This window comes from Sciurus carolinensis, chromosome 10, assembly GCF_902686445.1.
Source record: "Sciurus carolinensis chromosome 10, mSciCar1.2, whole genome shotgun sequence".
Classification (NCBI taxonomy): domain Eukaryota; kingdom Metazoa; phylum Chordata; class Mammalia; order Rodentia; family Sciuridae; genus Sciurus; species Sciurus carolinensis.
This window is the reverse complement of record NC_062222.1, coordinates 4954063-4972954: the sequence shown is the minus strand read 5'-3', so window position 1 is coordinate 4972954 and position 18892 is coordinate 4954063. Positions and strand designations below refer to the sequence as shown.

Genomic DNA, 18892 nt, shown 5'->3' with positions numbered 1-18892 from the left:
ATATGAAATACTCTTCTCTATTTGCATTTAGTTGCCTACCTTAAAAAGAATGAAGGTTCAAAGTGTAAAAGTCTTTTCTTTTTGGCACTCTTATTCAAATCAGCAATTCAGTAAGTATTTTTTATAGGTACTTATAAGTACTTATGAGGCCTCCTACCCAATCATGCTTGCCAATAGGAAGAAATTAAATAAAATCAGTTTCCCAAGATGATTGTGTTAAAATAAAATAGGTAAGAAGCAAAAATCAATAAATAATGGATCAAATCATCATGGTATCATTCTGTGTGTCCTTGACTGGTAACTGAGCTGACCTCCTCCAGGTCTCTCTGATCCACTGCTTTCCTCGACATCTAACCCACTCTAATTGAAACAGTACCAGCCTACAGAAGGGGCATCTGCAAAATTCCTTCTCTTTAAGACTTCCCCTGGAAGATGTGGAACTCTTCTTCCACACGTTTGGCCTGGGCGGGGAGAAACAGATCAGCTGCACCACCTGAACCTTACAGCTCAACTGTTCCACACTTCCCCTGAGCAAGTTTCCCTGCTGCACTTCTCTAATCACTGCTTGATTACTAAGAATAGGAAAATGCGTTATTGTTTTAGTCCTCATTTTAGGGGTATTCAGCAATCGATAGCAGGACTAGTTCTATGCATTGATATGGAATTTCCAGAAAAATTTTATTCATTAAATCCAAAGATAGTGTTTAATGAGTGTTCAATTTTGTAACCAAGATTTACAGTCACATGTACTGACCTTATAACTGCATTTGTTGAAGCATCAGCATCTGAGGCATTTACCAACAAGACATCTGTTCCAGTTGGTGCATCTTCAGGAATCGTTATGAAATACATCTTACTGGCAAAAGTGGGGACGTTGTCATTGACGTCATCTACAATGACATTGATCGTTCCCGTTCCCGTCAAGGCAGGGGATCCTAGGAAGGCAAGGAAACCAAGTTCAGTGCTAACGAAAGACAGACATAATGAATTTGACAATAATTAGACATAACTAAGAGAATTTATAAAACATCAAAGTGAAATTTCTGAATACATTAGACAAGTGATGGATTGACTTTTAATTTCATCATAAGAAAAATATTTTCTTTGACAACCTACAAATTGAACTTGTTTCTACTGATTCTGCACAAAAAGCATGTGCCATGCACTTATTCTATTCTAAAGGTGCTGATTCAACAATGTAGAACACAGTAGTATCATTTTCATGCCACAAAAGAGACACTACCAGCAATGTGCCTGGTTACATCAAAATAGTACAAACAATACTAGTCTTATAGAACTATAGAATAAAAACTCAAAGCTGTAATCTTGTACTTGCTGATAACATATTTATATTAATGAGTTGATGTGGAATCATTTAGTTCCATCTAATTGAAGTGAAGTGATTCACTAATTTCTTGTTTTCGTTCTGATATCAGCATAGATTAGAACCTAACATTCAACAAAGAACGTGGAGGCACTATGTGTGCTAGAAAATTCAACAGGCTCATTTTGTGGTGAAGGTCAGACGCCATCTTTGGTTGGAATTTTGTGGCTATCCTCATATCTAAATGCAGAATCATCTCCTTCGGTTGAGCTTTCACAGTCATTTTTCAAACTTTAACTCTTCCAATAAAAACAATGGAGAACCATTTAACTGAATCTATCTAAAATAAATAAAGCCCAAGAGACTCTCTTTTTGTCTTAAGATGTTGCTTTTCCTTTCATAAGGTCATTTCTCTTAATATGAAGTTTAAATGCTACTTATTTTTCTATTCTGTATACCTTAAGAAAAGCCATTCATTCATTCATTCATTCATTCTTTCATCTGTAAAACATTTATGCAGTACACTGATTATCACAGAATGGTGTTGAGATTCACAACCTTCCAGTGTTATTTTTTTCTAATAATCTCCAGATTTACTAATATTTCCTTTACCCCTTACCACCATTCAAAACTTTGGGTGTGTGTGTGTGTGTGTGTGTGTGACTATAGACTGTACTTACCGATAACATAGTACCAATTGGCTTTTATAAAAGCTCAGATGTGTGAGAACAAAAATCAAAACACTAGAAAATTATGTAATGCAATGATTTTACTGATCTATTTTTGTGCTCTATACAGGAAGTTCAAATTCTATGTCAGATAAAAGAATGTTTATGACCCATTGAGGTGGACACTGTAAGAAGAATGACACCTTCTGGAAACTTCTGCAATTAAATTCAGGTTGCATGCTGGTAATTGTTTACACATATACATACATATATACATGTATGTATGTACATATGTATCTTTCTTAGTAAGCTATTTTTCATAAAGCATTTCATTTTCATTAGCATATTTAAAACTTCATAACTACAGAAATCTTATTCAATATTATTCTTATTCAATAATATTCAATCTTATTCAATAATACTTGATTTTTACATTACACGAATTGAAATTAACCCTCACTCTATTGGTTATATCTATAATTCACTACAAACTTTTAAAAAAATAGGGTAATTGCCTTTTCAATAGTCATTTATTGTAAATGATGGTAAAGTTATTCTACAAATATTCCACACACACATACACATACACAAATGCCATTTTAAAGCTAAAATGAATATTTAAGGAAGCAATGCTAATGACCAATATTTGGCCTAAATTCTTTAAGTATGTGTTTGATTACATATAGTTCATGAAATGAAAGTTAATGATCTGAATAACACCAGTAGTCTTCCTTCTGGTTGCATTAAAAAAAATAAATTTAGTGACTATCTAAGCATTTGGGCAAAAGAGATGCCAGAGGAAGGACAGAAACACATGTGAACTGAGAGACGGGATAACTAAATCAAGTTCCCCAGGCAAGGACGGGAAGATGCGGGGCTCTGTGACCTCTCCCATTGATACCTTACCCCGCTGTCTAAATCTCTCTCCATATGTGAAGTAGAAATAGTAAATAGAATCCACCCCTAAGAGGTAGTGAAGGTGAGTGGAATCATTAACCAGGGCTCCGGACGCTACTGAGCACATTGGCAAAATGTGTTCTCAAGTACTCATTATTACTGATACTTGTTTTAGAAACAAAAATAGGAGATTGGCTGACATATAAAAGCCCTATTTTTAATTTTATGGATTTCTGGATTTTAGCTCTCAGGATATTTCCTCCCTTCACAAACCTTACATTTGAATCCTCTGATAATGTTATTGGGGAGAACATTTTGAATCACAATTCATCTGAAAGATTTCTTTGTAGAGTAGATGTGAGACATTTAGTTCCCAGAGGTTTCACAGCTTTGTGGAAGAAGCATTGTATTATTTTCAAACGCAAAATCTTAAATTTTACTCTGAGAGTTTAAGGAAGATGTGAATATCTCCGATACGCACACATTGCGTGGTAACACTTGCTTCAGCTTGTTGAGAAAGGACCCAGTAACTGCCAAGCAAGGGATTTATCTTTGGCATTTTAAAGTCCCTGGTGACACACATATGGAAAACCACATAAAATGACTAACTCACTGGTCAGGAGCATGTGAGTCTTTCTTTGTCAAGCGACATATTGTTGCTGAGGCATATTCTGAGTTAGTAGCAAACAGGAAAAGAGACTGGTTATGCAGAGGACCTTCAGCAAGCTCCACGTCTTCACAGCAAAGATGGTCTTTTTCCACACCCTCCCGCCACCCCAACCTCTCACTGGTTGACCAACAGCAAGATCCATGGAAGTCACTGCTTGTTAGCTGTAGCCAGAAAAAGGCAAGCAGGGGAGGGAAGTGGGACAGCCCCCGATTTCACATGAGTCTCATTTCTACTCTTCTTGCCAGATGAGGGGTAGGATTCCCCAGGCCTCGGCGGCCAGAGATCTGGGATCTCCTCATTTGCGCTGGCTGATGATGAAGCCATGTCATTGTTCTTGATTTTCTGTTTGTTTGCTTGTTTTTCTTTTATAACTCTTCTTTTTAACTTTGTGAAGCAATCAGCCAGGGTGCTCATGCTTTTGTTTCCCAGCATTTTTCTGGGTACATGCTGGTGAACGGGCGTGTGATGTTTTCTAATTTTCCTCTTCGCTGGGTTCAGAGCTTTCCGCTGGCTCCGGGCTGATTCACCTGCCTGCCTAGGGGTCGTCTCCTCTTGTAAGTTACCAAGATGCTCACCTTCAGTATGTCAAATATTGAAACCAAATTACTTGTGTCCAAACCAATTTAGAAATAAACTGAAATACATATGTGGGTGTGCACAGATATATAATTGCATTCTCATTTGAAACCAGATCAGTGAATAAGTATTTCATGCATGTAAGACACATTTAATATACAGATTCCATGAAGAAGATATCACTGTTTAATTTTTGAAAAGAATTAACCATTTTTTTTACATTAACCAATTTTGAATTATTAAAACCTTCTTTTCTAAGCTCATAAGCTCAGATGAAACCATGCCACTCTTAGAGCAGATCTTTGACTCCACACTATCATGATTATCAAAATATTTCTGCCATATCTTCTATTAATCTGTAAACTAAGCAAGAGCAGGAATAATTTGTTGAATTGAACTTTATATAAACCTATAATGAATACCATTAGCTCTTGGGGTTGGTCTGTATTAATTTCTGTAATTTTATACACACAAATCTGATCTAGTGATCCCATCACTGAAAGTTCAAAGAATTGAACACCTCTAGAAATACACCATGGCTGGGGTCTGAGAAGGCTGAGGATAGAGGCCAGAGTTTTGGAGGTAGCATAACTACTTATAAACAGAAGATCCTGATTAATTCTGAATCCCCCGAAAAGATTCAGAATCAGAGGGGCCGTGCGCAGCGTGAATCATGTAGGTAGTGGGGTGAGAGGGCGGATTGCCCAGTTGCATCATTGATGGAAACAGATGCAACCAGAAAGGAGAGAGACAACGTACTGCCACTCCCCTGGTGGAGGACAGTGTCCAGCAAAAGGGACAGAATGCACAAGACAGAAGGTCAAGGTCTCAGAAATTTGTGATTACAAGTTTGGAGGGTGCAGGGGATGTTGCATTAGAAGTCAGAACTGCAATTATAGTTCAGAAGTCTAATTATAATTCATAGTCAGAAGACAGAGGAATTTCAATTTTCAATTTGTAAAGTTTTATGTATTACCTATGGATAGATACATGCTTACATGTATATATGAATAGATATAAAGTAAGCATGGGCAAACATAAGAATCTTTCCACATCATAGCCATAAAATACTTGTGTGTATTTTATATATACAGTGGATACGTGAAGTACATAGATGAGAAAATATTAAATATTAAAATGCCACATGAATGACACTTTTTAAATTATGCAAAAAACAAATCACATGCACAAACACACACAACCACATACACGCAACCACACACACACACACACACACACACACACACACACAGATTGGCTACAGTTTGGTCCTCTGTTCATTATACCACAGGTAATCTCAGGCATTGTCTGGATCAAATTTTATGCACTCGAATTTGGGAGGTGATTAAACTAGTCCTCCCTTTATCACTGATGGCTTAATAAACTCAAATACATCAAAATGAACTTCAGGGGAATTTAAAGCAACATTGCAGGAAGAAAAAGTTGCAGGTTAATGCTCTATCACAAAACACATGTATGATAAGTATAATAGATGAGACTAAACAATTAATTGAAAGTTAAGCTTCATGCAGGTTGCATTTTTATATTATTCCCTATAAATAAAACATACTTTCATGAAACATGAACAGTTACTGAGCAGAACCAGAATTTTCATTTAACTGATATCCATTCCAATAAAGTTGATTTCATTCTTGACATTAAACATGTGGGGCATGGACACCCCTAATGGTGTATATTGGTTACAGTCAAGGGTGACCTTCTATTTCCCATGAAGTAAAAACATTTTTCTTACAGTAAGTAAACTATCCTCTGAAATTTTGTGGTTAGATTTAAATTTGAATCCAGAAAATACATAAAATAAATGTGTAACATTACCAATGTGACCAATAGCTTTGTATTTTTAAAATTTTTATTTTCTCAAATAATATATCACTTCCTTATTAGTTCTACAATTGTTCCTAAATAAATTACACATAATATATACTTATAATTTTATATACACACACACCCTTAGGTATCACTTAATTTTTTTATTAAATCTTCAAGACCCTGTTAAAAACACTGTATTTCCTTCATGTAATTTGCATAGCGTATAGAGACAAGAAAAACTAAAAGAAACTGTTTAGTAGTGTCATGAAAATGACAGTGAAATGTCGCACACCAATGTACTTTACATCATGGAGCCTTGCACACAAATGGCTAAATGGTAAATTTTATGTCGTGGATATTTCACAAGAATGTTTTTAAAATCATAAAATAAAACATAATATTAACTATTTTATCCTTCAACATGCACATCAAGAAATCACCATTCAGAGGATTAAAAAGTATGAATCAACATGGATACAAAAACCCTGAAACATCAGAGGCTCAAACTCTGAACTCAACCTAGCTCCTGACTCCCTAGGGCAAACAGCAAATTATAGATTTTGTGGAAGAACTATAAATGTAGTCTTCAAATGTTTAAAATTTGAACAGATAAAAATAGAGAGCTTTTGGAAAGAAAGAAATTTCCTTATAATGAAATCAGTTTATTTTCTATTATACATGATGTTAATCTTCTTGGTAATATAAAATTTTTCTTTAATATTGGAAATAGCTTATTGGCATATCAGCTTATTTCCTTTGTGGACTCAGATTTATAGTTAATATGAAGTGAATGGATCATAGACTGACATTATTTTATGGGTTTTAATTCTATGGAACATAATGGCAGTTCTAGTTCTTATTCAACAAAAATTTGGGAAATTAAATCATCATTTTGTATTTCTAATCTTATGAAAATGAATTTTTCATAAAGGAAGATTTTTTTCCTACTAAGATTAATTGATTTAAAGAAACTTATTTAGATAGATGATTCATAATGATATTTATGTCACAAACAGACATGAGACAAAGTCTTGCTAGAAATCAGAGGAAGTAAAATAACAACCAATTATCAACCCTGAAAACAAAACTCCATAAAAGTAACCAAAGTTGCATTAGGCTCAGGTAACTTAAATGCAATTAGTTTTTGATGGTTGGAAATAACTCTAGCACTATTTGATTTATGGAATCGCTGTGGCTTTAAGAAACAGTTTCAGGCAATTTTCATTATTAAAAATGCTTGCCCTAATACAAACTTCTCCCAAAAATTGCTCTGCAACAAAATACCATCTTTCTGGAACATTTAGAAACCAACCCTTGAGATGTAAAATGTCATAACACAATCCTAACCTCTCCTTTGATTATGGAACCATCTGTACTGCAATGACCCCCCTCAGCTAAACATTGTGACAGACAGTATTGATTGAAAATGTCACCATGTCCTCACCAAGAAAGTACAACATGGTGATCCATCCTCTTAGCTGCCGACGTGACCTTTTGCAGAAACATCATGGTTCCTCTCCATTAAAAACTAATTTCCAATCAGCACAAGAATGCTGCTTCTTCCCTCTTTCCAAGCGGTGGTAAATGCCCTTAATTAGAAATGCTAATAACTTGACTTTTCCCCATAGACAGGTTAATTATGTTAACACAGAGACACTTCATAATGGGACTTTCTGGTCAAATCTATAGCCAGAATATCTCTGTGTCCCTTTAGCATTTTAGACTCTGAATAGATCAAATATAATTAATTTAATTTGTGCACAGATTAATCTCCCTCCTCATACGCAATGCAAACAGGCACCCAGCCAACTGCATTCTCTACAAAGGAATGTGCGCGCACATCATGCATATTCCACAATCCAGCATCTTATCTATTTTCTTTGCACACTTCACTTTATAAAACGCTGGTGTATACAAGACTTGGTTTGATGAAGAGAATAACCCAGTGATTTCTAATTTATGAAAATTCCTGCTTTATGAACTTCATGAATTATTTTAGAGAACCACATGTCTGGTTTTTGATTTTTAACTTCCTAAATCAGTACTCCTTTTAATAGGAAAGAAATCCACCCAAAAGAGAAAAACTGTCATAGACATGGTCTATATAGAAAAGAATATGGCAGACCAGCGGAGAGCAGAAAACTGTGAGTAATTAGCAAGGTGCTTCCTCACAGATTTCAAATCCTGTGCTCACTGATAAACGGATGAATGAAACATAAGTCAAGTAACTTAATTCTTTTAAACACTCAGTTTGGGGTTTGTTTCTTTTTTTTTTTTTTTTTTGAATTCATAAAATTGGACGAAGTATCTAACTGGGCTGTTGAGATTCAATGAGATGCTGTAGCACAGAGCCTGGTGTGCAGGGGTCGCCAGGGACAGAACAGCATCATCTAAATGTCTCTGCATTCCCAAGCTGTGTCTGTACTTGCCTGTCCTCCCCCAGGACTCCACCTTGATATGGAACTATCTACTTGACATCTCCAATGGCTGTCATTGTATCTCAAAGATAACATGTCAAAAACAATTATTGACAACTGCCCGAAAATCTTGACTCTCTTCATCTCCAATTGCCCAGGCCAATTGTTTAGGACTTCTGTGTGATTTGTCTCCAGTCCTTACCTCAAATCCCATCCTTGAGTCCAAGTGGCTCAACTTCTTCACTGGATAAAGTGGGTAAGTTCTTGACACCCAGTGGGGTTCAGAACACACCACCCCAAAGCGCAACGTCTTGGCGTATTAAAGTCTGAATATGAGAAATCTGGGAATGGTGGATGCAGGAAGGACTCATCCAGCTTCTCCTCCCCTGAGGCAGGTGGTAAGAGCGGCAGCTGAGAGGGGTCCTCACTGCACAGGGTGGGAAGCAGCACCCTTATCACTGAGACAGAGGGACAGAGAGGAACCTGGAGCGTCAGCCGCTTCCCCGCTCACTCCCTTCAGCTCAGTCCTGATCCCCTGATCCCCGCTCTCCTCTCTGCTCTGCAAACCTAGCATAACTGTGCGCAAGCCTTCTCCAGGTCTCCTGCCCTTTGGAAGTCTCCTGTGCCACACAACTCACGTCAAATACACTTGCTAATCTGTCTTTGGTCTTGCTAATTGACAGGCTCCCACCACTGAACCAAGAGGAGCAGAGGGACAGGGATTCTCTTCACGCCACACTCTCAGCTAATTTCAAACACCACTCTCAGGGACTAGGGTAATGGGCTCTTACCCACCAGCTCTCCTTTCTTCTCCACCACTGCTCCTGACCCTCTCTTCTCCACAAAATCAGTTACACTCACACCCGAACACTCCCTGTTCAAAGCCCTGGCGTGACTTCACCTGGGAATGAAGGTCAGCCCAGACCTGGACCTCAGAGACCTGTATGGCTGGGCTCCTGACTTCCTCCTTCCAGTCCACCAGACTCTAGCTGGGTCTTAGCTAAACCGAACTCATCTCCACTCAGGGACTCAGGTGCAGACAACACCACTGAGGAATGCCCACCTCACCTGCTTTATTGGGCTGTATTGGACTTCATTGCATTTCACATCACTCCTGGTGTGTGCATTATATTTTGCTATCTGTCTTTCTGACTATAATCCAAGCTTTAGCACAAATGAACTTCTTTTTTCACCAGTGATTAGGATATTCAAAGATGGTGCTCTCTAAACATTTCCTGAAAAATCAGTATCGGCACTCTTGTTATATGCTAATAAACCTCACAAAACAGAATAGTCTTGTTGACTATAATTAGAACATACTTACACGTATATTAAATTAGTGTCATAGTTTGATTGCAATAAACACCAAATGATAATTGGCAGGGATGATTAGCAATCTCATCATCTTCTACCTGTAAAGACTAATAAATCCTCTGCATCTCCTCCTACTTATTCATTTAATTTCAACCATGCCTAAAAGCTACTGTCAAAAAGATCATGATTGAAATTACTAATTCCTGTTAATCTGGCTTCACTTAAAAATGTTTTGAAAATTTTATTTCTTTGGGGAAAGGAAAATAAGCATTGAATATTTCATTCATTAAAGAGTAATAAATAGGTTATGAAAAGAAACAGGATTTAAAATAGCATTTTTGGAAACTGATGTTGTGCCATGAGTCAGTAGGGTATTTTAAGGAGTATCCCAATTTTGCGTGTGATAACCAATGTCCAGGGAGCAGGACCTGGGATGGAATGCAGCAATCCTGGACACGGTCACTCACTCTGCCTCCCTTGGGACTAGCAGCTGTGGCAAACCCTCCTGCTGCCGCCTTCGATTCCCTTCTCCGGGTAATGAAGCAGGTGGATTGGTTTATCTCCAGGAAGTCTTCTGGCCAACAAAATTGTCATTCTAACCGAGATTTCTCTAATTTAGAATTTTGCTGGACAAGATTCTCGTCATAAATTCCTCCAGGCCACACACTGAGTCACCACTGTAACATCCCCAGCGGTTGTGCCATCTTGTTTTACTGCCACCTCACATACCAATTCTGTTCCACAGAAGGCTTGGTGCAACCGTTCATGGCTCACAGCCATTGGTTTGCCAGCGAGAATGCAAGATAATCTTAAGTTAAAAAAATTCCTGAAGACCTATTTTTCCTGAAGACAATTTTAGTTGCACAGATGTGTAAAATAGTTTATCAAAGCCCTCAGAAATTCATAACAAACTTCAACAAGCTAGCCTCTCACACTGTTGTTTTGAAGACCGACAGGCCCTCATATTTAAATTGCATGAAACCAACTGGCATGTGGAAGGTAGGTGCAGAAACGCTGATAGTTCCAGGATATATGAGAGATGTGGAAGGTTTGTTTTGCTTTTGGAAATCCAGGTTGAAAAGAATTTCTATGTGGTAAAACTTTTCAAAAGCATGTAGGGTCTTCCTAGGCAGATTTTGAATTAGTGTATCAAATCAAGAAAAAGTAAGCAGCTACTAAGCACAGGGTAGCAGGCAGACCTGTCTAGAAACGTCTGCTAGATAACAGAGTGAAGTAGGAGCCGGAAGGTTCAGGGAGTCATGAGAATACAGCTTAGGCAGTGTTCTAAGCAAAGTCATAAAATGCTTCCGCGGTCCTTGCATGTGACTGCAATGTATCACATGGCAGGAGACACCACAGCGCCTTGGGCACCGGCACTGCTGCTCCAAGCAGAGGTCAGCTTGAATGACCACGACCAATTTAGCAGAAACTTCTGGAATTCCAGCCATGAGTTTAAAAAGACGTTTGTACTTTTTCTTTGTCCTTTACAAAATCTGCAAGTGGCAAATATGGAACAATAAAAGAAATACAAGCGTGTTATATAAACAAGAATAACCATTGCGCATTAAGGTAACAGGCGGGTGATTAATGGATAACAAATTGTGATCTTTCTCATCCACTGAAATTATTCATTCATTCAGCAAAATGTACTAAGTTCCCATGTGGTCACAGGTCCCACTGTGGGAATGGTTCTGAGTGACTCTCAGGAAGCCGGCACTCTCCTGGAAGGAGGGTCAAGGTGGATGAGGTCAACCAGGACGCACACTCATCCGCTGAACCACATGGACGCAGAAGACTTTAAATAGCAGCCAGTGTTAAGAACTGCTCACAGGGCAAGGTGACAGAGAAGACGGGAAGGGGCATTGGGCAGAGAGCCAGTAAGTTCTCTCCAAGGACACTTTATGTAGATATAATGCCAAATAACAAGACTTGAGCACTCCACCAACTCCACCAAAACAGAACAGAGGGGCTGGCCACAGAGCGGAAGGCTCCGTACAGAGAGAGCCAGAAGGGCCAAGAGCCATGGGCAGGGGAGAGGCGGACAGTTCTAAGGAAGCCAACCTGCTGGAATTGGCAGTGGGCAGCCACTTTTCAGCAGCCGCTCTCAAGAGGCCAGCACCTGGATCTGAAACACCGAGGTGTAAGTACGTCCACGGTGACCACGTTCAAACGCAGAGTCGGGAAGAGTCCAGGGTGAGCAGACGCCAGTGACTCCGGGCTCAGGGTCAAAGCAGCATCAGGAGACAGAAGAGGTCAGGTAGGTGGGCAGTGGCCCCTCATGATGCACGTGGTCAGGGGTTGGCAGTTTAGGCTTCATTCTGGAAGCCAGTGAAGGGTTTTAAGCAGGCAATGGAGTATGACAATCAAGTTTACAGTTTTAAAAGTTCATGAGATGCTTGCTGTTTGATGTGGCATGCAGGAGAACAGACAGAGGGTTAGGAAGCTATGGTGCTAGCCCTGGCTTGGACCGAGGTGGGCATCATGCGGGTGAAGAAAAGCAGATAAATTCCAGGCTCTGCAGACATTTCTGAGGCAAAGTCCACTCTGAATGGATTTGTCGAAGGTGAGGTACAGCAGAAGAGGAATAAAGAATAATAGGGTAGACCTTCCCTATTGTGAAACAGTGGACCCAGCAATCTATGCAGGAAGGAAATCACCAAGTTTTACTTTGGCCCACTTAAGCTTGAGAGATGTCTAGCAAGCAGGGGACCTAATCAGTTGCTAAAACAAACCATTTTCTTTTCTTATCTACTTTAAACAATAAATTTTTGTAGGAATTAGTGTGTTTTATTTACAGATGTAAACCTGAAGTCACAGAGCCACAGGCAACCTGTCTACAGAACACAGTAGAAGCAGTGTTTGATGCTCGGTTGAACTGGGAGGTCTGTGTATTTGCCTCTAGGATATATGTCCAGTTCACAAATTAACATTCTGATAATTTTGGGGAGTATACCATTCTGATTTCCCGATCATTCCCTACTACTAACTACACTTGAGATATTTTGTTTATTGCACAAGTGATAAAACAGCAAGACCCAATCTTGTGAGGAAGCATGGAAGGACAGAGCTGCTTTAAGCAAGCTCCTCTTCAGCAGATCCCATGAAGACCTGCCTGCATTCTGTGCCCAGCAGAGCCTGTGGGCCCCAGGAGCTTATATTCAGTCCAGTACCTGTTTTCAGAAGTAACAATAAATAATGCATAGGGAAGGCAGCATATCTGTGCTTTTAATTAGTTAAAATGCTATCTTTTATCGAGTTGTAGTCTGCTTAGCAACTTAATCCTACGGGGGAAAGTGAGCCAAAGCCTTTTACTCTGTTCTGTTTTTAGTAATGCAACATTCAGTCTCATACACATGACGGCGGACTGTGGCTTATTTTGAGCAGTAGACAGGAGTGGAGAGTTTCCAGATGTGCTACCCTATGGACATGTAGTCAGTAAATAAAAATATGATGATAGCTGGAATGCTAATGTTTTCTCCAAAAAAGAATTCAAAGATTTAGAAGTGTGCAAGATTAAAAAGCTGCCGCTCAATTCCTACCCCATCCACGACGTTGACCTATCTCTCTGCTGCCACCAGATAAGAGCAAAGGGAAAGTGATTTGTGAGATAAGGAATAAAACTGTCCAACTCTCTTTCTTCAGAACACTTTGACATTTTCCTGGTCTTAAGAACACTGCAAAATTGAGAATAACATGGCATCTGTGTCTGAAGACTGCCAGGGTTTTCTGAATTTTCTCATGTCATCCACCAGTTTGACTGCTAAATCACAGCAGTAAATATGTATTTTAAGTCCTGTGTCAGAGAGTGCATTCCTGGAAATAGGACTGAACTGCAGATCCTGAAACCTGAGGTCTAAAACTTTCACCTTTTCCTGAAACTGTGGCTATTCATGATATCAAAAGGATGCAAAAGAATTAACAGAACATAGAAATGGGGTCACATAGGAGTCTCAGTGACTTTAAGTTCACCTAGGCTGACTTTCCTCAGAACTTCCGATTGCTTTCTGCATGACCCACAAAGGACCCTCAGGCTCCAAGTGCGTACTCCAAATGCATTCTTGAGTAGTGTGCACATGCAGCCCAGTGCTGCATGGAACCATCTTCTGAGAAGTTTCCCCCTCCAGGCTGGCTCATGCGTGTTGGAAGAAAATATCTGTAGTTCTCTCATTCCAAGTTTTCTTCCTTTCTTTTTCCCCTTAGTCAAATGCTCCTTTGGTATTGTTATTTTGATGAAGAAATACTACAGGAGTTTGTTAAGCTTTCTGGCCAAGCCCACATAAACCTGCTTAACCATAATTTGGCTGGACTACACTTTTTAAAATTTGTGGCCTTTTTGAATGGTTAAACACTTACTATGCATGTATTCTTTAGAAGTTTAATAAGAAATGCCTGATGCGCAAAAGAACATATCAATCTACATAGTGATTAAGTGAGGTTTTAAATGAATGGTAATTTTTTAAATAGAATTTTAGAAATTTAATCCATACGTTTTGAATGATAATATTTATATAGTATGCAGTATGGCAAATATTGCTAAGAATTATGAATTATTAAAGTTGACAGAAAACCCCTATTATTAAAATAATTTTACATACTATGGGAAAGGAATGAGATTTAGCAGTTTAACATGTCTTTTCAATTAAATTTATAATAAGTACTTCAAATTTGCTACTACCCCATTTTGCAGAGGAAATGAAGTTGAGAGAAATGATGTCATTCACCTGAATCACAAAGAAATGCATGACAGAACCAGAATGTAAATAAAATCAATTCAAATACAAATTTTTATCTTTGCATTATTATGGGGATTGCTTTGTAAATAAGAGAATTGCTGGAGTGAATTTTTTTCAAATTCTCCTTGACCTGTGCTATGATTTGAATATGAGGTTTTCCTCAAAAGCTCATAAGTGGGACAATGCAAGAATGTTCCAAGGTAAAATGACTGGATTATGAGAGCTATGATCTAATAGTGGATTAATCCACTGCTACTGATTACCTGGGTGGCAACTACAGGCAGGCAGGGTATGGCTGGAAGAGTTGGGTCATTGGGGGTATGTCTTTGGGGTTTAGGTTTTGTCGCTGGTGACCAAAGCTCTCCCTGCTTCATGATTGCCATGTCCTGACAGCTTTCCTCTGTTATGTCCTCCACCATGATGTTCTGCCTCACCTTCGGCCCAGAGTTGGCCATCTTTTGTCTGAAAATCTGAAGCCATAAGTCAAAATAAATTTTCCCTCCTCAAAAAAGTTCTTGTCAGGTCTTTTGGTCACAATGACGAAAAAGCTAACTAAAACAGAAATGGGTACAGAGAGATGGAATCACTACTGGGACTAATCTGACCATGTGGTTCAGAAGAATTTGGAGCTGGTCCGCAGGGACAGAACTTTTGAAAAATTTAGAGATGCAAGATGGAAAATCTTTAAAATGTTGTAAGTGGAGCTTAGTGGGTGATTCATAGAATGCCAAGAGAACTGGGGAAAGTAAAGACTGGGCTCAAGAGGTTTCAGAGGAGGAGGGCTCTGCTGGATATTAGACCACAGGTCTTTCATGTTACATTCTGCCAAAGAAGTTGTCTGAATTTTGTCCTTGTCTTCGGACTTTCTCTGTGAGGTGAAATTTAAAAGTGTTGGACAAAGTAATCTGAAATTTCAAGGCAGCACAGCATTCAGGATATGGAGATGGCATGGATATTATTGGACACTTTTACCCAAGTTTACTATGAAAATCAGGAGCAGAGTATAAAGATCTGAAAAATTTGTAGTTTGGCCAGAAGAGTACAAGTAAAACTGTGTCTCAGGAAGTTCTGTTTGTTAAAGAGGGTACAGCCACTAAAGAAATACTGAGTACTTTACCCTGAAATAATAGGGAAGAGGACTTGAGGGCAACTCAGAAACTGGCAAGACCACACCCATATCAGGGTGAAGGGTGTAAAAGTAAAAATTCCTTTGAGAAGAGAGTATGGGGCACCTACCCTGCTTGTACAGCGGGGCTTAAGAAACTGTTTCACCATGCCTAGCTGGTCAGGTTGCTACAGCTGTGGCCTCAGGAGGTATGGCTACTGGTTAATATGATGGCAGACCTTGGTAGCAACCACATGGTGTTGGTTCTGCAGGAGTGCAGGATGCTGGAGTTAGCAGGTCATGAAGGCTTCCACCAAATTTCAACGGAAGTTCAGGAATAATAGATTAAATGTGGCAAAAACAGAGTCTCTGCAGGCTACCCCTGAGAGGATGATGCAAGACAATGTGAGAAGAAATGGAAACTGGAGTAGAGACCCCCAGAATTAAGAGAAGCCAGTGATATGGGACATCTGCTGAGGAAACTGCTGGAGTGAAGCAGAAACAAGCCAGGAAAGAGGAACTGAGGCGACAACCAGCACGACCAGAGGACTAGAGCTACTTTTAAGCCCTTTGGAGAGAACGTCATGGTGCCACCTGCCCTGGACGTGACACTATAGGACTCATGTGCCCACCTGGGTTTAGGTCATGCTTTCGTCCTCATCCCTTCTTTCTATGCCCCTACTTCTCCCTTTTGGAATGAAAATGTTTATTCTGTGCCATTATATATTAAATTTATGAAACTTGTTTTGATCTTGACTCTCACCACTAAGAGTCTCAAATGACTCAGTGGCTCGATATTGGAACTGTTAACATGGTGGGCGCTCTTGGAAATGGACTAAATGCACTTTTTCACTGTGAGATGAGCATGAGTTTTGGTGGGCCAGGGGTGAGATATTATGGTTTAACTATGAGGTATCCCCACAAATCCCACGTGTGAGACGATGCAAGAATTTTCAAAGGCAAAATGATTAGCTTACGAGAGGTGTGATATGATCAGTGGATTACCCCACTGGTATGAATTAACTGGGTGGTGACTGTTGACAGGTAGGGTGTGGCTGGAGTAAGCAGGTCACTGGGGATGTGCCTTTGGGGTTTACATTTTGTTCCTGGTGAGTATAGCTCTCTCTGCTTCCTGATTGCTTTATCCTGAGCAGCTTTCCTCCTTTATACCCTTCTGCCATAATGTTCTGCCTTATCTTAGGCCCAGAGTTACGGATTTAAATAAAAAATTTCCTCCTCTATATTACTCTTGTCAGATTTTTTGGTCAGAGTGACATTAAAAAAAAAAAAGTTCACTAAAACAACTTCCACACTGAAACCTTCAGCACCCCTTGACCTGTTAAGTCAGATGCACTGGGGTCTGAATCTACTCTGGTATGTATTAGCTATGTAACTCTGAGTAAATGATTTAACTACTTGAGTTTGGGTTACATAATTAAATAAGAAACAAAAACACTTAAGTCTTTAGGTAATTGAGATGATAACAAAAAATCCTGTGTAGAAATGGATAAATGTCTGTAAAACTTGGCACACTGATATATATGTGTATATATATATATGTGTGTGTGTATATCTATCATTCCCCTCCCTTTATAACATTTCCTCCTTTGCTTCTCAGGCACAAGAGAAGATTTTTAATTCGTAGAAGTATTTGGTAAAAAAAGTCATTCATGTCTACATGTCTATGTTCCTTCTCTGCCAAAGCTCTTGACCTAGAATGATTCAAAGTACAAATCTCCCAATGGGAACCTTCTATGGGCCATGCCCTGCAAATCTCAGGCCACCACACGCACACCCTGTCGTTCACAGTCATTGCTCCTCCCTACCTGGAAGCCTGGCACTGTGGCTCACGTCTGTGCAGCAAGCTTTACAGTGAGTGACACCTTAAGGAACTGAATTCCTGGTTCTATTTCTCCCCGCAATCCCATCCACAAAGCCTGTTTGTATTGGTGTCTCCTGGAGATGACCACAGGATTTCAGTTGGGATTAGTGACAAGAGCCGAGGCTGGGGTGTTGTAGTAAAACAACCTTAGTTCTAGCTATTGAACTCTGCAATTTCTATTCAGTACACCCTCTGTTCTTTCCAGGTGACTTTTGGTATACGTGACTGATTTGGGAAACACAGAAGTGATCACATTTTTCACGGAAGAATGCTCACCCTTAATGCCTAGTGACCACAAAGCACAATACTGACTACACACATAAAGAAACACATTTCAGATTAACATGGTTAAAGTTCACAAGGCTGTCACACCGCATTATGTTCATCAATTCTCAGAGTTTTATAGTTAGCATTAATGTAACATGGTAATTCAGGCACATTAAAAATGCAGGAAGTATTGTTCTTTCATGAAGCATTTACATGTATGTGCATATCTAGATCAAGAGCGAAAATGAAACTCAATTAAAAATCAGTAGCATTGTCATTGGAATACTTAGTGTAAATCTTTTGCTAGCCATAAACTGAAAATCTCCTGGTATTTTATGAGCAGTATTATGTCAAAACAGTAGAATTATAACCTGAAAAGTTTTTAACACATTATAAAAATTTTAAATCATTATATTAATAGAAACCATTTCAACAATAGTAAAATAACCATTTGAAATCTCAGAATGTTGTTATATTTGAGTATCGATATATCTACACTATGCTTACATATGTATCTATATTATATATAATACATATTATATATATAACAGGCATATAAATATACATATGTGTGTGTGCACACATATGTAATTTCAGTCATTTGAAGTTCCAACAAATGTCCTTTGACTCAAGAATATTAAACAATTTTTTTCTTAAATGTGTCAACATAATTAAAAATTTAATACTAAATACTGAATTGTGACACTAATTTCCATTAAAAATGTTATAAAAGGAAAAAGATCCATAATTCATCAATCCTCAGGAATTAGTGTTTTTAAATTCACGTATTCAATAAATATTTAAGCAATACCTACCTTATTGAAGGTATATTGATTCTTTGGTACACTTTGGTTTATTCAGTTTTGAATTAGCTTTCTATATTTAAGAATACAGTCAAACTAAAAATGATAACTTGTATTCCACAAGTCCATTTGTATAACAATATGCATAAAACAAAAAATGTGAACAGCACTACTGCTTTTTTAAAAATGGGCTGCTTTTCATGGCTACCTGCTACACAATAATAAGTAGCCAGTATGAGTAACCAGCTACTGTTTGCAGATACCCAAGGCTGATGTGCAGTGCTTTCCATGAATCCTATGGCACCTCACTCATTGCTAAGCCAACCAGAGCCCTATGACCAATGAAAGTCTCCATGACCATCAAACCATCTGTACATTTTCAAAGGTAAAGCTCTGTAAATGCTTC

The 18892-nt window shown here is 38.7% G+C and overlaps 1 protein-coding gene across 2 annotated transcripts in view; it reads right to left on the bottom strand.

Moving 5' to 3' along the window:
- The window catches only part of Fat4 (FAT atypical cadherin 4), a 158191-nt gene that overhangs the window by 48229 nt on the left and 91070 nt on the right, over positions 1-18892 (bottom strand). For both annotated transcript variants that reach the window (XM_047566294.1, XM_047566295.1), the window contains one exon: positions 755-935. In XM_047566294.1, the coding sequence (XP_047422250.1) occupies positions 755-935 (181 nt within the window). The remainder of the gene's footprint in view (positions 1-754; positions 936-18892) is intronic.